At 42.2% G+C, this 20,540-nt stretch overlaps 1 protein-coding gene across 5 annotated transcripts in view; it reads left to right on the forward strand.

Moving 5' to 3' along the window:
• Positions 1-3,011: 3,011 nt before the first annotated feature.
• KAT6B (lysine acetyltransferase 6B) overlaps positions 3,012-20,540 on the forward strand; it is a 180,107-nt gene continuing 162,578 nt past the window's right edge. Inside the window, exons 1-3 of one of the 5 annotated variants that reach the window (XM_035724229.1) lie at positions 3,012-3,043; positions 13,866-13,935; positions 17,280-18,158. In XM_035724229.1, coding sequence (XP_035580122.1) covers positions 17,538-18,158 — 621 coding nt within the window. In that variant the 5' untranslated portion in view covers positions 3,012-3,043; positions 13,866-13,935; positions 17,280-17,537. Of the gene's footprint in view, positions 3,183-3,933; positions 4,289-13,865; positions 13,936-17,279; positions 18,159-20,540 lie in introns of those variants that run through there. The other 4 variants (XM_027595982.2, XM_027595981.2, XM_027595983.2 and 1 more) reach the window with 4 other exon arrangements.

Consider the following 20,540-nt stretch of genomic DNA (forward strand, 5'->3'; position numbering starts at 1 on the left):
TCAGACCTCGGAATCATCCCAGTACTGGAGATGAACTTAACCTGGTTAAGACATTGAGAGAATATACATTCCTTCCCAGCTGGGGAAGAAGAGGATTCAGCCTAGCCAGTGGTTCTCAAATTCAGTGATCATAAGCTTCAAGTCAAGTTATGGGCTAAAAATGTGGAGTTGGGAGCCGTACTTGACACCTACTGAATCAAAATCTCTGGGGTAGGCTGAGGAAACTGTGTTTTAGGCACTCATGCCCAGATCATTCTGATGCCAGCGATCTATGGACCTCACTGAGCAGTATGAATGTCCTTGTCAGTAATTGTGGCCAGTAATTCTGCCAGGTGGCTACTGGCAGCGGTTTAGAGGGAGGCAGGAGGACTGGTTAAATGAGCCCCTGGATTCATAATCCTCGAACACAGTTAGCTTGCAACTTTTGCAGGATGCTTGGTTTTCAATCAAGTTATTTCTAGGTTACCTTCTTAATTGAGCTGTTCAGCTCAGCAGAGGACATGAGATACCACAGATAAGAGAAAGGTTTAGGAGTAAGCATTAAGTATCTCTGGCTATGCCTCTGTGGTCCTTTCCAGTTCCACTTAACTGAAGAGCGAAGATTTCTCAAAGGACAAGTAACCTCAGAGGGAAATATCAAGGGGAAAGCAACACATTCCCTTTCCTTGCCATGGCCGTTAGAGAGCTATGCTAAGAAAAGAATATCAAAAAACACATCAAGATGTTGGGTAAAGATATTTCTCTCTTCTGTGTTTGCCAGCTCCTGGGTTTACGGGAGCACAAGTTTAGGCAAATAAGGACCAATTCTCTCTAAAGGTGGCTCTTAAGGTGTCTCACTGGAAATTGATGTGGCTAACTCATTAGTGATAGCAAGTGTTAGATGCTCATAAATCTCCTACAATTCAATCTTAAATGTGGACTTTTTAGCTTTTAATGTCTTCGGTTGCTTCTTTAGCATACTTAAGTTTGAGTGTACAGATTTGGGGTTTTGAAACTTGTTTTTAATTAAGATGTGGTTTATTTTTATTACTTGAGATAAAATGCAGTCTGGGGGACTCAAATCTAAGTTACAAAATAAAGTGCATCTGGGCAGACCATAGGGGGGAAAAATAGAACATAAAGGCTAATGTGTCTGCCAGGATTCTTAAGTTTATGTAGTAACTTCTTGGGAGAAGAGAAACCCCAGCACCTGCATTTTTTAAAGAGCCTACCTTATAAATGTCCTACTCTTTGAAATACCTAAATGAACTAGGCTGAATTATGAACTAATGCTTGTAAAAATTCACCTTGAGCCAGCTACTGAAGATAACTAAATAAGAGAGAGAGACTGAGGAAACCCAACCCGCTGTTTGTTTATCAGTAATGTAGCTCAAAAGTAGTGTAGCTCAAAAGTAGCCAAGCCGGGGGTGGATGGGGGAACTTTCCCTGTGTTTTGTTTCCCTGAGCTGAGCCTGCGAATGCCAAGATTTAATCTAAAGAGGTTTGTGTTTTAAAAACTAACAACCAAGTAATAAAACACCTATAAAAGGGGTTTATAATGGAACCGGTGACAGTTTTGAGTGTAGTATTACAACTCTTCAGCTCCCCTCTCCCTTTTTCTATCCTTTCATCCAACTCTGTGCCCTTTGTCTTAGCTCCTTTCTCACCTTGTTGCCAAGAAGCATGTAAGTAGGGGCAGCTCACCCCCCAGAGGAGCAGACATCTTTACAAAGTGAAGTGTGTATTGTGCTCTGCATTTGTTGACAGGGTTGTGCTGCTTGTTTTGTCTGAGATAAGTTGCACTAACAAAGTACCTACCTAGTTTGCACAGTGGTTTTGAATGGGGAATTGAAGATGCTGCTGCAGTGTCAGTGGCATGGGGATGTTGGAGGCAACCAGGGCAGGAAGCCGGGGGCCTCTCCCTGGCACCTTGCCTCACCCTGCCAGGGCCCCAAATCTCCCTGATTCCAGGGACAGACTTCAGTCAACAGGTGGTTTTCCATCCAGGCCACCAAGCCTGGAACTTGGTTCTTTTACAAAGCCATAGTTCTCCCTCTCCCGAAGAAATGGCGCCTCAGAAGGGAAACTTCGAACTCCAACTCTGTAGGAGCCATTTCTCGAGCCTACTTTTCCTATTTTCTGAAGTCTCCCCTGCCAGCATCCCATCCATCCTCGGGAAGAGCGAGGAACGCTCTTTTTAGTCTGGAGGGCGCTGGGAGGCATGTGGGCAGCGTCAGAGTGGCCTCGCCTGGGCGGCCAGAGGAGCCCCAGCCTCCCTCATGTGGGCCTCAGGAACTCGGGGGGCCCAGGGGAAGCCTGGAAAACCGAACTTCGCCATCAGCCTTCTTTAGAGCGCTGGCTAGAGGAGAGGGGGGAAGGGCCCCCCAGCGGTCTTTCCCCCACTCCCCCCGCCCCCAGCACCTCTGCCATCCGGCTGCACCGCCCAAGAAAGCACTCAGAACGCAGCTCTGAGCTCTCCAGCTCATCGCAGGCCGGGAGAGGGCATCTTGAGGGGGCAGTTTCCCCCCTCCTGCCCGCGTCTGACATCCCCACTCCCACCCAAGGATGCTGCCGCCGTGCCCTGTCCGCGGTCGTTGAATGTCACTGCTCCCTCTTCCTCCTGATCAGGGTAGACACAGCTCCCGAGGCATCTCCTACCCCCAAACTGCTGCGATCACCCGAGGGTGTAAGGCCCGGGCGGAGGACGAAGTTTGGGGCCCACAGCGGCGGGAGGGGGGGGCGCGTTGGCGAGGACCGCACCTCTCAGTCCCAGCCCTGGCGGGCACACTCCCCGCCCCAAACGGCCCAGGCTTCCCCATCCTCCCGCGGACACCGGCATCCCCGCCCTCCCCCGAGGGCGGCAAGCGGAGCCCCCCAGGGCGGAGGCAGGTACCCCCGGGGCGGGGACTGGGGCGGGCGGGGTCCAGGCTGCGCCCCCGGCCGGGCCGGGCGGGCTAGCTGGCGGCGCGGGGGGAGCGGGGCTGGGCGGCGCTGCCTCGGGCTCTGTGCGCTGCAGCCCGGAGCCGAGGAGGAGGAGGCGGAGGAGGAGAAGGAGGCGGCGGCGGTGGGTCCCGGGCGGGGGGAGCGCGGCGCTGCGGACCCGGGCGGCTGGCAAAGGACGAGGCGGAGGCTGAGGAAGGCAGCGGGGAGACCCGGGCTGCAGCAACAAAGGGCAGCAAGCGATTGGCCGGGCTGCAGGCGAGGTTAGCCGGGGACCGGGGTGGCTGGAGGCAGCGGCGAACGGTGCACGTGCTTGCAGACACGGGCGAGTGTGGAGCCGGGGGGTGCACGCCCGGCGGGTAGGGGGCTTGCTCCCCTTCGGCATGGGATGGCGAGGAGGCTGCAGCGACATCGTTCTGCCTGCACCCGGCCTGGGGCTTGCAGGGTAGGGGGGTGTGGGGGGTAAGGATGCGAGCCAGGGGGCGGGCGAGTAGTCGCCCGGGACGGGACGGGAGAGGGTGGAGGAGGGGGCGGGATGGAACGCTCCGGGCGGCGCGCCCGTCCGCGCGCTCCACCGCGGGAGCTGGCGACTGAGAACCTCGAATTTTAACTTCGCGTGCCCGCCCGCGCGCGCCCGCGCGCGCCCACCCCTAAATCCTGCGGCCGCCGCCAGCGATCAGCTCTCACACAAACTTTAGCTGCGGGCTAGGGGATTTGGGGTTGAGTGGGGGAGGGGAGAGGGAAAAAACCCTCTGATTGGCGTTGCTTTCAGCCAATAAGGCCAAGCGCTTCTCCTGCGAGTAGATCCAATCCATGTCTAGAGGTAGAGGGGGCGGGTAGGTGGCAGTAGAGGTGGCGTGGTGTCTGGGAGAGAGAAAAAGGCCTGGACCAATAGGTGCCCAGAAGAGGCGGGCTCCGCAGTCTGTTGATTGGTACTGGCAGTGGACCCACCCCCGGGGTGGTTCCGGAGGGGGGATGATGGGTCGAGGGGTGTGTCTATGCGGAGGCGAGATGACCGGCAGGAACCTGCCCCAATGGGCTGCAGAGTGGCTAGTGTGTGGGTGACGGACAGACCCGCAGGCCAACGGTTGGCCTTAAGTGTCTGTGGTCTCGTCCAATGGAGCAGCGCCGGGGCGGGGCCGCGGCTCGGGTTTAATGAGACTCCATTGGGCTGTAATCAGTGTCATGTCGGATTCATGTCAACGACAACAACAGGGGGACACAAAATGGCGGCGGCTTAGCTCCTACCCCTGGCGGCGGCGGCAGCGGTGGCGGAGGCGACGGCACCTCCTCCAGGCGGCAGCCGCGGCTTCTTTCTCAGGCAGCGGCAGCGCCCCCGGCAGGCGCGGTGGCGGTGGCGCGCGGCCAGGTCTGTCACCCACCCTGCACATTCCCAGGGGGAGGAGACTGGGCGGGAGGGGGGCGGAAGGTGGGGGGATCGGGGGCTTCTGACGCCCCTCCCACAGGCCTCTGCGCGAGGGTCACCGCGGGGCCGCTCGGGGTCAGGCTGCCCCTGAGCGTGACGGTAGGGGGCGGGGGAAAAGGGAGGAGGGACAGGCCCCGCCCCTCAGCAGGGCCTCCAGGGCGGGGGGCGGGGCTCGGTGGTGGAGGGGGCGGGGCGATACCGGGGTGGGGCGGGGCTCGGTTGGTTGGAAGGCGGGGGTTTGGAGGGGTTTTCTGAGTGGGAGTGACCTGGTGGGAACGGTGGGGGGCCCGTGAATGTCTAGAAAGACTGAGGGGGTGGGTGCGAGAGGAAACGGGAGGTGTGCAAGCAGGTGCAAAGTGAGGGTAGGGAGAGGTGCAACATTGGAGATGTGGAAGGGGAACTGAGGGGTATGTGAGGACAGGTGAAATGATGCAGAAAGGTGGGATTGCAGTTATCTGGGGCAGCAAGCATAGGTTTGGGTGTGGTGGATATGGAGTGGTATTGAGAGCAGTGCAGAGTAGATAGTGAGGAGCAAGTACTGTTGCTGTGGTGGGAAGCAGGTATCTGGGTGAATTGGCACTGGAATTGAAGTCTGGGGTCTATGAAGCACTAAAAAAACATGGAAGAATGACATGGATATGCTTGGGAGACTCTTGAATGATGATAAGACAGCAAAGCAGAACTTGCATAATATCTGTAGCAGAAGATCTTACGGGGATTGAGAAAAGGTGGTGGATGTGGGAAAAAAAATGGGTGGGGCTGGGCAGTGGATCTGGGTGAATGTGATTTGGTTGACTGCACCAGGAGTGGGAATAGGGCAAAGAAAGGTGTTACTTTGGGAGACCAGGTTGTTGACAGGCTGGATTTCTTGGGTGAAACTTGAGCTGAAGTCTTGAAGGTCTGGTGTCTGGGCAGGGTGTCTGTCTCGGGGAAGCTCCAGTATTACCTTGGGAAAGGACATTGTGTGTTTTTGAATTTATAAGTACTTTGGTATGGGTAGAGTGCAGGAAGTTGTGGGAGACAAGGGGCAAAGGAAGAGGAGGGGCTAGATTACAAATGGTTTCCTGTGCCCCATGAAGGAGTTTAAGCCATGCAATTGGGAGAATGTATTGGGATGTGATAAACAGAGTATTGGACAGAGGTTGTGAGATAATAGTGATAAAGAATTACAGATGTGGAAAATAAGAAAAGAGAACCATAAACCTAGTATCAAGGATGTTTGGGGCGGAGGTAGGAAGAAATCCAAGGTAGAGTATATATAAAGACTCCTCTGTATATGGAGAGGAGATGAAAGTAGCAAATGGGAATTAATTATGTTGGGATAGTGTTCTGTGGTGCTCCAAAAAAGTTATCATCATTACTATTTTGGTATAATTGTGAGTGAAGTACATTCTTCTGTCTTACTTGTGTATCTTAGATTTTCGGGGATAGCCCTGAAATAAAACACTCCATTCATTCCATTCTTACCCATAAATTCTTCACATATGTATCAAAATGAATTGGGGCAATCTCTTTATGTTTTTAAGAAGAATAGGAAAATATTGCATGTTTCGGTAAAGGATAAGATTTTTACCTGAGAACCTCTACTTAGGGTCTGAGAACCTCTACTTAGGGTTGAAGGTTGGGGAGGTGAAATGATGACTTAAGAGAGAGAGAGAAGATAGAGGAAGGTGGTAACATTAAAGGAGGAATTTAGGGGAATGACTGGTTGGGGGTGATAACATGATCAGTAGAAGTTTTACTTACCAGCCATACCTGGGCCTCTGAGTAGAGTGGGTGTTCTGTCATTGCTGTTATGCCAAATGTTATCTCATGTACTTCTTGTGAAGATAAGATTGAAACTGTCACATGTAAGGCATAATGTGAATGAAAGGTAAAATAGGGTGAGTGTGGAAAGGTAGCTGAGGAATTTAATAAGTAATTTTAATGTACTTCAAAAAACTTCATGGATTTTTACATACTGGTTAACCAACTGGTCTGGCTTTATTAAATGCCAGGATTCCTAACGGGTGACTTTTCAGACTCTTAGATCGTTTTCTACAAAATACCTTCAGTTTTCCACATGCATATACTTGCTTGTATTTGTATAAAGTAGGCAGAAAGAAAATTGCTTTATGAAAGTAGGGGATGTGTGAGCTACAGTTATCAGTCTTTGCTTGCAGAATGGTAATATTGCATGGTTGGGAGAAGTGTGATGAATGGATATTTTTCTTCCCTGAAAATGTTTTAATTTGCATTCCCAAAGCACCTTTAAGCACCTTTTTGTAAGACTCACAATCTTGCACAATTTTTTTTTTTTTTAAAACATCCATTCTGCTGTTGGATATTTGAGTTGTTTCCAGTTTGGGAAAATTGTGAAAAGAGCTGCTGTGAGTGTTCCTGTACTTGTCATCTGGTTACACACATGCATATGTTTCTCTAAGGTGTATACGTAGGAATGGAATTGCTAGTTCATAGGCAGGGTGACCATTTATGCTAGCTTAGTTGTCACAGTGTAATTATTAATAGAATACCTTTAATTCTCAAAAGTGTCTGGGTGATGAGTTGTATGGTCGCTCTAGTCGATGAGGTATGCTTGTCTTCAACCTGACTAGGTACTAGTCAAACTATTTTCCAAAGTGTCGTACCAGACCACATTTCCTTCTGTGCTATACAAGAATTCCCATTGCTTCTTGTCCTCTTCAAATTTCATATTTGCCAGCTTTTCAAATTAGCGAATCTGGTAAACTTTGCATTTAACTGGTTAGTAATCAGGTTGAATAGCTTTTCATACATTTATTGGCTATTTGAATTTCCTCATTTGTAAAATTCCTGTTCAAGTCTGCCCCTTATTTATTTTTTAAATTGGCCTTGTGTCTTTTATTGGTATTTCTCGAAGTTCTTTATTTACTCTAGATACAGATCCTTTGTCATGTGTCTGTGTTGCAAATGCCTACTTCCATTCTGTGGCTTGCTTTTTCACTTACTTTACGGTGTCTTTTAATGAACAGAAGTTCTTAATTTTAATGGAGTCAAATTTATTGGTCTTTTCTTTATGGTTAGTGCTTTTTGTGTCTTGTTTTAAGACTCTTTTCCTACCCTCAGGTCAAGAAGATATTCTCCTGTGCGGTATTATCTTCTAAAAGCTTTATTGACCTTAAAAGATGTATGATTATGAGTAAAATACACTGTTCTTGACCCTATCCTTGCCATTACAGATCTATTTTTGCTTTTGTTCACTTTCTTCTGTGTGCTGTCTTGAACTTTTACTTGGCTGCAACTATAACTAAGGGCCAGGTGCTGACTTCCCCTGTCTCTTAGGAGAAAATGATCATATAGACAAAAGTTCAACCAGATTAGATTTTACAGGTCTCCAGCTGACTGTATTGCCCTTTTTCCTTTTATGAGCTAGCATTTTATTGTGTTCCTGCTATGTGTCTGCCACCATCCTTGGTTCTTTCATATTTGTTATCTCAATTATTCCTCTTAACAGTTCTGCCAAACAGGGATGTATAATCTTTTTCACCGAGGACAAAACTGAGACTTAGATTGATTAACATGTCCAGTATCCCACAGCTTAGGTAGCTGGCAAAGTGGGGACTTGATCCCTGAACTCTCTAGGTATGTCCCATCACAGCACACCTCCTTGTTGAATAAGATTTCAGACCCCTATTTGATAATATCCAAAACCAATGAGAGTAACTTTCTTACTTATAATGTAACATGTCCTCATTAAAGCACACAGAGGGGTACCTGGTGGCTCAGTCAGTTAAGCGTCTGCCTTCTGCTCAGGTCATGATCTCAGGGTCCTGGGATCGAGCCTCAGAGTCACTTAGGCTCCCTGGGGAGTCTGCTTCTCCCTCTGACCTCCCCCCCACCACCGTTCGTGGTCTGTCTCACAAAAAATCTTAAAAAAAAAAAAAAAAGCACACATAGAGATAGTTATTTGAAACTCAGTAAAACTATTGACCTCTCTGTGTATGTTAAAGTAGGTAGTTAGTGGGCCTTAAGGCGTCTTGGGATAGGTGATAGAGGTCCTATACACCCTTGAAATTGTATGCAAATGACTATATGTACATGTGTTCATTTTTAAAAATAGATCTGTAGTTTTCTTGAGGTTCTCAAAGGGGAACCGTAATTGGTTTTCAGGCTATACAAGATACCCTCTTTGAAGACATTTTTAATAAAGCTAATGCAGAATTCTTAAGATCTGTATTTTCAAAATAATTTTTTAAATACTCAGATGTCAGATTTTTTTTCTCAATACTTCGTTCTCAGTCTTTGTCATTAAACCTGGTTAAAGCTAATTTATAATTAGGAAGAAATCTAGGGTTGAATAGGAATTTTTAAATGCCAAAAAAAGACATTCTAAATTTAGTTATTTCTTAAGTGAGAGTGCTTAATTATAATAATATCATTACCAATCAGTGTACCCTGGCTCCAAAGGCCTGATGACTTCAAATGACTTTTCATCTTGTCTCTAAAATCCTCTGTTTTACAAGGGATCATACTTCCTGTGAGGTTCCTAACAGTGTGATTAAAGTTTAGAGACTGAAACTATTGAGCACTTAGATGTGGGGATGACTATGCAAATCTAATTCTTGGGCTTCACCAGGAGATTTGGGGGCATGTCTCTACTAATTTGTGATGATGATGTTGAAACTAATCTTTGCTAGGGATTATGGAAGCCGTAATAGTTTATTGATGGTTCAGTTATTGTTTGTTGAAGCAGCTTTACACAATTACAGTTTAATGACATAACAAGGATATTGTCAACTAGGAGAGCATGACGTGAAAAATTAAACTTCCAATTAATATAATATGTATTAGTTGAAATGATAATTTTCATGGTGATTTAGGCTCTTAAAAATCCTTGGAAAACATTATTAGCTTGTGAATTGAACACTCGATGTTAATGAGTAGTGAGAAAGAATTTAGTATTATTCCTCAAAAAATGGGGAATTAAATACTCAATTCAATTAACATTTATTGAGTGCCTACTCTGGGCTTGCTGGTGAGTTAGGCTCATAAATATAAGTTGAACAAGATTGATATTGGGAGAGATGAAGTCCTGGTTGCTTTTGTTTGTGCAGTCATCCTTCCCTTCAACTTATATTGGATGGATACTATTGCCAGAGTGATTCAGACATTCAGCAAATTTGTGCATGTGTGTGGGTGCACTTCACTATGCCGTATTGTGTCACTACTCCTGCATTGGCTTCCTATTACTTCATCTGTCATGTTCACACGCCCCAGCCTGGTTTTTGTTACATCCAACTTTCTTACTTCTATTCAGCGCCTAACTGGCTCAAGGCATGCACATTGACTTGGTGTCCCTTTTTTTAGGCAGTTCATTCTTAGCTCCTGTGCCCTCTGCTAGATTCCCTTCATTCATTCACTGATGCGTTCATCTAGCAAATAGGCACGGCACCCCTCTCGTGTTCAAGCAGTGGTTCTAGGAAATCTAGGGGCAAACAAAGGTGAAATCAAACATGAATCCTGCTCTTAAGAATTTCACAGTTCTAGTAAGGGAGATGAGGTCAGGACACAAATGAGCATAATACAAAGTGGAAAATGAATGCTAAAATATTAAGATTGCTAAAAGCTTCCTGTTAGACAAAGAGATGTAGGGCTTCTGAGACGGTGTCGGTTTTTACTCGACCGTGAAGAATTTGTATTTTCATTTCATTTGGGTGAAGAAACCGGGCAGGTTGTCCAAGTTCTACCTTGTCTTTCAAGGTCCAGTTTACGTCCCATCCACTCAAGGGGTGTTGTGCCCACTCAGCAAGGTAAAGTCACACTGGTTTCCAGACTTTTACCCTTCTGTAGTCAGACGAACCGTTCTGTGAAGTCAAGCTTCAGGAGAAGCCTATTAGGAATGGGAGTGTTAAAATGGAGCTCCTTTGTTGGGTGCAAGGAGTTATGTAACCCTTGTGTTTAACCCACAGGGGCATCTGGAGGTGATACCTGAGGCACTTTCTCACAAGAGATCCAAGGAGTCTAATTTGGAAAGCCAGTGGAGACACAGGAAAGAGTTTAGGTTTTAGCATCTGAAGTAAAATCATTCATGACTTAGTGATCTGAAGCGTTGACCGAGTCATGTCTCAGTTTTCTTTTTGCAAAATCGGGCAACAGTGCTACCTTACAGAGTTGTTTTAAGGTTTACTGATAATCTGTGTACATGTACTGATAATCTTTATAAAGCGCCTGACCCACAGTAGGTGTCAGAAAATGGTTGGTATTATAGTTTAGTGCTTTCTTCTTTTTTTTTTAATGACTTAGGTGAAATTTACATAATATAGATTTAACCATTTAAAGTGAACAAATTCAGTGACATTTAGTACATTCCCAGTGTTGCGTGACCACCACCTCTATCTAGTTCCAAAACCTTTTCATCAATCTACAATAAAATCCCTTACCTATTAAGCAGTTTCTCTTCATCTCTCCACTCCCCAGGCCCCACCAGTCTATGTTCTATGTATGAATTAATCTATTTTGGCTGTTTCATATAAATTGAATTATACCATATGTGACTTTTTGTGTCTGGCTTCTTTTGCAACATATTTTTAAGGTTCGTCCACACTGTAGCATGTGTCAGTATTTCATTTCTTTTTATGACTGAATAATATTCCACTGCATGGATATACCATCTTTTGTTAATCCATTCATCTGTTTGTTTTTAACTTTTTACTTTATTGCTTTTAAAAATTTTTATTTTACTTAAATTCAGTTAATTAACACAGTGTTATTAGTTTCAGTGTATTATAGTGTATTATTACTAGTATTAATACACTAACATTAGTGTATTCTTAGTTTCAAGTAGAGTTCAGTGATTCATCAGTTGCATGTAATACCCAGTGTTCACTCCATTGTGTGCCCTCCTTAATGCCCATCACCCAGTTTCCATTCAACTGTTGATGGACATTTGGTCTACGTCCACTTTCTGGCTATTGCGAATAGTGCTGTTATGAACGTGTGTGTGTGTGTGTGTGTGTACTTATTTGAGTAACTGTTTACAGTTCATCAGGGTATATACTTAGATGTTGAATTGTGGAGTCTTATGGTAATTTCCTATTTATCTTTTTGAAGAACTACCAAACAGTGCTTTGTTGTTTTTGAATTGCTTCTTATGCCTCTAGTACCTACCATAGGGCTGCATACAGGGAATATCTTCCTAAATTTTGTTGGTGGTTCTTTGATTAATATTTGTATCCTCTTCTTCCAATCCACATATTTGGGGCCTTGAGCATTAATTTTCTGGGAAATAGTTATATCCAGGACTTGAAAGTTAACAAATGGGATGATGTTTGATGTTGTCAGGTAGCAGATACTTGTTAACTGTGGACACTGTTTTGAGCACGTGTGCAAATAGCCTGTGCTGAGTGGTTATACAAGAAAAAAAGTTAAGGTCTCTTCCCTTAAGCACTGTATGTTCTGTTTCAGAAGATACTGTTAAGATTTGTGGGTCCTCACTCAGTTACATAATAGGCTGTGAAAGAATCCAGGAGCATATAAAAGTGAGAAAACTAAAAATAACTGTTAGCAAGTAAAACCCGGGATGACAAAAGAGTGAACTCTATTGTTAATCTTTATTTTTTTTAACCACTGTTTTTGGCTCATCTATGATACGACTCGAGTGTTAATGACATTGATTTTGAAACAACACACAGCTTTAGTGAAAGCGTTGAGGAGGTTTCACATAATATTTATAATCCAGGGTATTTTGACTCCTCTTATGCTGATGTGAATATTTCTGAATAGTGTTGATATTTATATAATACTAATGAAGCCAAAAGCTCGTGTTGGACTAAGCATTTCTCTAGATCTGTTTAGAATAGTTTGTAATGAATGATGTAAATACATCCATACAACCATATAATTTACTGATACTATTTTGTAGTTAAAAATAAAGTGATTCAAAACTGTAGAAAATAGAATAATTTAATTTGATGTCGCATGAGTCCCCAGAATTAATTTGGAATGATTCCCTCTCTTTTTGATAGCCTTTTAGTCCAACTTTCATTTTAGAGAAATAAAATGAAAAGAGAATAATGATTTTTAGGGTTGTATGTCTGATAGAATGTCCTATCTACATGTAAAACAAATCCTAGTGCTCTGAAAAAGAGAAGTGGTGTGGCTAATTCCAAATCGGGGAAAAAAGCATTTCTATTTGGCTTTTGAATGAATTATGCATTTTTTCTCCTGTAGATTTGCCTTTCTAGTTAGATACTGCTTAGACTAAAATTAAATTGGTTTTCAATCTATTCTCTTAGCATATACCAATTTATAGTGGGGCAGCGGGATGTCAGTAACAAACCTGCCTAAGATTAAAAAAATTTGCAGTGGATAAGATACATGTGTTTAGTTGAGAATTGGCTACAGATAAGCGACTACTGATTTTGTTCCTCTCCTAGCTCTGTGTGTGTGTATGCTTTAACACTGATTCTGGTTGTAGCATAGAGCTGCTGAGTTACATCTGCTTCTGCCTAATTAACTCTGTTGGTTGGTGTCAGATGAGAGCTAATTTTGAGATTAAATTGAGGAGTGGGGTGTGTGTGTGTGTGTCTGTGGCTGGGGGAGGGGAAAAGGAGGATCTAAGGTTGCTTGGTTGTTTTGTATAAGATCAAAAATGCAGTTATTCACAATGTTGTTTTAAATTTATTTTTTGCCTTTGAAGTGAAAATGATCACTGTTGTCCTGAAGTGACTCTTGAGGAAACTGGTACATTCTTCTCTTAGGTGCAGTTATTGGCCATATCTTGACATCCAGTCAATACATAGATGCCAGGTGACCTTTGGGACAAATAGTGAATGTTTCTTGGAAACTTAGTAACTGAGCTTCAAACAGCATTTGACTTTCTTGTTTTCAGACAAAATGTTATACCTGCCGGGCTATTTGAGTAATACCAAGATTTTTTTTTCCCGTGATAAGATTCTTTCTTAGACTCTATCACAGCCTGTTGTTGTTGTTTTGGAGTAGGCTCCACACCCAGCGTGGGACTTGAACTCAAAACCTTGAGATCAAGAGTCGGACACTTAACTGACTGAACTACCCAGGTGCCCCTATCACAACCTGAGTTTTTAAAATTTGGGAAACATATCTGGTCTTTAAGTTAAGAGCAAAATTTTTTCTTTTTTTTTAAGATTTGATTTTATTTATTTGAGAGAGATCTCGAGTACAAGAGGGGGTAGGGTCAAAGGGAGAAGCAGACTCCCTGCTGAGCAGGGAGCCTGATGCGGAACTCGATCCTGGAGCGGGATCATGACCTGAGCCAAAGGCAGTCGCTTAACTGGCTGAGCCACCCAGGCGTCCCCAAATTTGTTTCTTTAAGCACTGCTTTGGGGCTTCATTTCCTGTCCTGAATTCATGTTCTTAAATAACCGTAAGTGGTAGGAAAGAGTTAATATAGCACCAAAAGTAAAGTGCTAATAAGCTCATTGCAGTTATTGTATTGGATAGTTGTGAAGATCGATAGATGGTTCCTGAATTTGAAGGATGTCTTTATGACCAAATTAACATTTACTTTTTTTTCCTTTGGCAGATTTGCTTGAAGATTTGGACAATCTTCTTTTTTGTCATGGACTGTTAATACATTTGGAGTTCCAGTTCTGGTATTTTCCCTTATTATATTTTAAGATACAGAATGTCAGTCTTAATGAAATGTGTTGTTAATGGATATGAATGATTCTGTTGATTGTAAAGATTGTGGTAATAGCTTGTCATGAAGGTATATTTTGAGTATTTATTAGTTTTTGTTTTAAGGTATGTTCATTTACTTGTGTAACCAAAATACCTGAGACCACCTTTGCAATATTGGATACTTCTCTGTGACCTCTCCTCCTGCTTCCTGTAGTTGTATTTTGTACAATCAAATTAAACTAGTTGATTCATCCTGGGTAAATGATGAAAGATGAAAAAATTATTTGGACATAGTGAAATGTCTTCTAATGAAATTTTGCCCCAAACTGTTTTACTTTGAAAAGATGTGTCCTGTTCTAAACTTAATAACACAGTGATTCCCATGTTCTATCTCGAAAGTAGTTGCATTATGAAAGTCAGTGAGTTCATTCCTAAACACACCATCTTCCAAGTCTAACATTTTTTCAGTGATTTATATAATGACACAAAGGGGAGTGCTTATTAGATTTGTAGATGACATAGATGACAGAATCGAGATTCAAAATGATCTAACAGGTTGGAAGATAGACTCAAACCACCAACGAAATGAACTTGAACTGGAGTAAATTTTAAATTCCAGCATTTATATTTGCACAAAGAAGGGAATAGAAAGACTCAGCTTGACAGCATTTTTGAAGAAGATCTGGGATTTTTAGTTGGACTGCATGCTTAGCATGAGTCAATTGTGTGGCAGGGCTGTTAAGAAAGTTCATGTAACCTTGGATTACATTTATACTTGGATAATGCCTGGACTGCCAGATTTTAAGATGGGCATTAGCCAAACTAGTGAATAAGCAAAAGAAGGAAGGAAGTGCTTGGAAACCATGTGATGTGGAAGTGTTAAGGAACTGGAATATGAGTGGTCTAAAGTAGGGCGGGAGGTAGAATGGAGTTCAGTTTTAGAAATTTTCAAAAGTTTCTTTTCATTTTTTTTTTTTTAAGAATTTATTTGTTTGACAGAGACACAGTGAGAGAGGGAACACAAGCAGGGGGAGTGGGAGAGGGAGAAGCAGGCTCCCCTCTGAGCAGGGAGCCGAATGCATGGCTCGATCCCAGGACCCCGGGATCACGACCTGAGCCGAAGGCAGACGCTTAATGCCTGAGCCACCCAGGCGCCCCAAGATTCTTATTTTCAAATACTTGAAGGCCTGTCATATTAAAGAATTAGTAAGAATTCCTTGGGGTTGTTTTAGGGAAACCAGGACTAAAGGGTAGAAGTTATGGGAAGACAGATTTTGGCTCCTGTGAGCAAAGAATATATTATTAGAGTTAGAGCTGTCCAACAGTGGAGTGAACTGCCTCAAAAAGTGATAAATTCTCTGTCACTGGAGGTATTTTAAGACTGATGGCCCATCTCTTGGGGTTATTGAACAAGGGATCTTTTACTGGATAACTAGAGATAAGATGGGATGACCTCTCCAGTCCCTTTAGCCCCAGGTTTCTGAATCCGAGGGGAAAAAAAATGGAGTGAACCTACAGTTTACTGATTGCAAAGGGGACAGTCCTTTTTAAATTGCCTCTTTCAAGCTGACTGATCAAGTATAGTTCAATGGCCCAGTTTTTCAGCAACAGAGCAAATGTTATGTTTTTCATTATATCTGGCTAAAGTTTTGAGGAAAGATGTTATTTTTCCCTTGTAGGTACATTAAATAAATAACCAGAGATAAATTTAATTTTTTTATGAGGTATTTTTCAAAGCGTACAGACATTGCATTAATGGGAAGTGAGGGTAGCTACTGTATGTTGACTATTTAGATATCATATTCACGTAATTCTCTTCTAACACTCCTGTGAGGGATATACTATTATTGCCCTACAGGTAGGGCGACTGAAACTTAACTCATTTACCCAGGGTGTCTCCGCTAGATGTTGGTAGAGCTAGTATTCATACCATTAGTCTGATTTCAGAGGCAGGTGTGGCTCAGGTGAGGATAGCGCTGGACTTGGATTTTTTAGAATAATGGCATTTGAGCCTTAAGTTTACTATAGACTGTTAACTTGAGTGAGTTCCATCTTCCCCTGAACCTCAGTTTACCCATAGAGTTGTCTTGCAGATTAAGTGACAAATTACATGTGAGCCTACTCTGTAAACTTGAAACTATAAAAAGAGTTCATATGTGGATATTATCAGTGGAAGGCAAGATTAGAGCCCAGGTCTGACCAAACTCCCGGGCCAGGGCACTTTCTCCTGGTGTTCTTTGCAGGTGCACTCAATACAGACTGGAGATGTAGGGTGGTTTTGGTGTACACCAGGAGGCTTTCAGAGAGCAGTACCACTGTTTATCTGGAATCGGATTTGTATGAACCTTCCTTGTATTGAGCAGGTATTAAGATACCTAGAATGGTATATTATTTAAAAGGTGAAGGGTTATATTACCATATTAGTTTCAGTTTTCTAACCTGTGGATTAGACAGTGTCACAGACCTTTTGTAAAGGGATGGGAGGATATGATTCTGTAGAAGTGGCTAGTTGGGAAATTTTCTTACATGTGAGACTTGGGAAATATAATATCTAGCTGAAAGAGAATCAGGATTATTGCCTTTTTTTTTCAAGTTTAAGATTTCTTGAAGTAAAGTTAATGTACAGTTGACCCTTGAACAACATGGGTTTGAACTGTGTGGGTCCACCTACACGTGGTTTTTGTTTTGTTTTGTTTTTGTTTTTTGATAATAAATACAGTGCTGTAAATGTATTTTCTTAATAATATTTTCTTTTGTCAAGCTCACTTTATTGTTAAAAATGCAGTATAAAATACATATAACATACAAATTGTGTTAATCAACTGTTTATGTTGTGTAAGGTTTCCAGCTAACAGTAGGCTATTAGTAGTTACGTTTTTGGGGAGTCAAAAGTTATACATCGATTTTTGACAATTCCCCCCATTGTTCAAGGGTCAGTTTTACTTTCCTCAGAGTTTTTGTGTCATAGACTTTTTCTTTGAGGTTGGTTTTATGTTTATGATAGACATATATCTTGAACCATTCATGTAATTGTATTAATTTCAATAAGGGTTAATCCACTAATAACTTAGTATGATCTTTTAAATACCCCATAAATGACTTCATATAAATAACAAATGAAAATCCTAAAAAAATTTCCTTCTGAGACTATGACCCAGTTTCTGGTTAGGAAATTTAGTCAGTGTGGCTTTGTTACATAATACCTGCCTGTCATTACTTCTGTGGTCCTTTTGCATGTGAAAAATAATACTAAAGAGCCTTTTATTTTTAGAAGTTCCATTATTAAGAGCCTCTTCTCCCCTTTTTATCCTTTAAGGTCTTGATTTCCTTGTTAAAGATGTTCTTCGCCCAAATGCAGTCTTTCCTGTTGGTCAAATAAGACAACTATCAACATTGCCAGTGTGTCCTGTTTTTAATCTCTTAAGGATGGATGTTTGTGAGGTTTTGCTTAATAAGGTCTGGAATATTCTGCCCGTTTGTTGAGTTGTAAATGACTTTTAAATGTTAAAGTTCTGTTAAATACAAGGAGAACCTCTATGGGTAACTTTGGTATTGAAGAAGTCATTTGTCAACCATGGTAAAACTTGCAAACCCACTTTACACAGAGTGGATTCTTGAAGCTATACAGAAAATAAAAAAGCAAAAGCAAAGGCCCTCTGAAGAGAGAATCTGCCATGCAGTCAGCACTTCCCATGGGTTGGATAAGAAGACAGTCTCAGAGCAGCTGGAGCTCAGTGTTCAGGATGGCTCAGTTCTCAAAGTCACCAACAAAGGCCTTGCCTCCTATAAGGACCCAGACAACCCTGGGCGCTTTTCATCAGTTAAACCAGGCACTTTTCCGAAGTCAACCAAGGGGTCTAGGGGATCATGTAATGATCTCCGCAATGTGGATTGGAATAAACTTTTAAGGAGAGCAATTGAAGGACTTGAGGAGCCAAATGGCTCCTCCCTGAAGAACATCGAGAAGTATCTCAGAAGTCAAAGTGATCTCACAGGCACCACCAACAACCCAGCCTTTCAGCAGCGGCTGCGACTAGGGGCTAAACGCGCAGTGAACAACGGGAGGTTACTGAAAGATGGACCGCAGTACAGGGTCAATTATGGAAGCTTAGATGGCAAAGGGGCTCCCAAATATCCCAGTGCTTTCCCATCCTCGCTACCACCTGTCAGCCTTCTACCCCATGAGAAAGACCAGGTAAGTGAAGAGAAGGTTAATATGTTCTAAATACTGCCCATCTGACTTGCACAGTTTCAGTTAAATTTTATATGGACAAAAGTCCCAAGGGAAGTTGAATAAAATCAACTGTTTCCTTAAGCGCAGGCTTTCATATTTTAAAATGTATACATTGTTTATAATGTAAATTGTTCTATACTGTTTTACTATGTATTGAGGGCTTCCTTGCCGGTCAATTAAGAATTTAGTGTGATGATTATGTGATTTGTTTTTTAAACTAACTGGTTGAATACTTGAAGGGACCTGGGTAGAGAACTTTAATCCTGCTTCATCAAGGCAGGACCATATATATTTCAAAAATCTAAGAAAGACCATCGTCTATTTTCTCTCTTAAAATTTTAAAATTATTTATAGTTTATTTTTTTCTGCTTTATTGAGGTATAATAATTATTATCAGAGAAGACGACTATGGACTAGTTATGTTAATACTGATAACCTTTGCATTCCTGGAATTGTTTTTAATATGTGACCCAAATCCTGCCTATTTAAAGTCATATTACTGTCCACTTCTCAGTGGGTGAAAGTGAACGTTTGTTTTGTCTCATACCGTATCTTTTCTTACAGTCTTTCGTTTCTTTGGGTCTTATGTTATTTCTGTAGTATTTATATATGTATGACAAATTTCTCTTCAAGTGACGGCTACAATTTTAAGTATTGGAGTAGGATTTTTGTTTTCTCATTTCAAAGCTACTGAGGTTACCTCCCAAACTAAAACCAAAGTAGAGCAAGAGCAAATTGTTTATATTTGGGCCTTTCATTGTTGTTAGAAGGATGGTTGTATGTGTTGACTACATTTCTAGAAGTGATGGAAACCCAAGTGTTAAGAAAAGTTGTGTAGCTGGTGGCTTGTTTTTCCTCTTTGGATACTGCCAGCTCTTGAGATGGACTCTGCTTCCCTCAGTGGTTTAAGCTGATAGAAGCCTACTCCAGAAACTGGGTAGGACCAGGTGATTTGCCTTCCACAGACTAATCTAAACCCTAGCATTTATTTCTTAATCGTATTTTTATTTTATTAGTTTTCCTCAGGTTTATTTATCTTCTGGTGGCATTTGTGTTTTGTGTAACCAACCCTCAATTCTTTGTGAGAAAATGTGGGCATAAAGAAAGAAGTAAACCTACAAAGAAATTTTTTTAATAACATTTGTTTCAAAAAAATGTACTGAGTGACTCAGATCCTAATTCCTGTGTCTGACAGTCACATTAAGCACTTCTGTTTCTCATTAAATATTTTTATAAAAGCGTATACACCATGGGGAAATTCCTTAAGGGAATGTAGAGCCATTTCTTTTTTTTTTTTTAAGATGTTATTTATTTATCTGACAGACAGCAAGAGCAGGAATACAAGCAGGGGGAGTGGGAGAGGGAGAAGCAGGCTTCCCGCGGAGCAGAGAGCCCAATGCGGGGCTCGATCCCAGGACCCTGGGATCATGACCTGAGCCAAAGGCAGACTCTTAATAAGCGACTGAGCCACCCAGGCGCCCCTGTAGAGCCATTTTTGATGGATTTGGGTATCTTTGTTTTTAAAACCTCTACATTACCCTGAGGTATATTAAGGTTTTATAATTACCAGGTACATGGACTAATTCAGGCAGCTTTAGGCACCTTAATAGAATGTTTCAATAAATTTGTGATCCAGGGGATATCTTTACTTGTGATAGAAGTCACTACAAATTTTCCACTGTCCCTTTCCTATCCTTCTCTTTAACTTAGCCCATCATTTCTTGCTAACCTTATCTTTTTTTTCATGCAGCATCTGTATGGAAGTATTTTTAGTCTAAAGGAAAATTCATGTCTGAAAGTATCTAGAATTGAGAACACAGTAATTTACTGCTTAGCCTGCAATTGTTACTGCTCTTTCTATGATGCTGATCTTTTTATATTGTCCAGTTAGTATCATCATCGAACAAGGAAAACAGAAAAGGTGTCCTTAAAATTTTTACTTGATGGAATTTGGAGACCAATTGTAGTAATAATTTAATCCTTAAAAAAGAACAAATAAAGCTTAATAAAAATCATATCAAATCAATTTGACCAGAAGCAAATATATTGTTTGTATTGTATATTGCAATAGTATTTTTCCTTGAAAATGTAATATTGCCCTTTAAGATTACAAGTGGTAAATAGTTTACAACCATGTAGACTTGCTAAGTAAATGTAATAGAAGTTCTTAACCTGGGCCCATGAATGAGCTTGAGATAGATGGATAGGCCACAGAAATCCAATAGAAAGTCTCTGTATCCACACATTTTCTAAGGTTAGGGTCTATTGTGGTTTTTTGTTTTGTTTTCATCTTACCAGATTCTCAAAGGGATCCAGAATGTCAGATAGCCAATGTGAAGATTT

Source organism: Zalophus californianus, chromosome 15, assembly GCF_009762305.2.
Source record: "Zalophus californianus isolate mZalCal1 chromosome 15, mZalCal1.pri.v2, whole genome shotgun sequence".
In the NCBI taxonomy this organism is placed as follows: Eukaryota; Metazoa; Chordata; class Mammalia; order Carnivora; family Otariidae; genus Zalophus; species Zalophus californianus.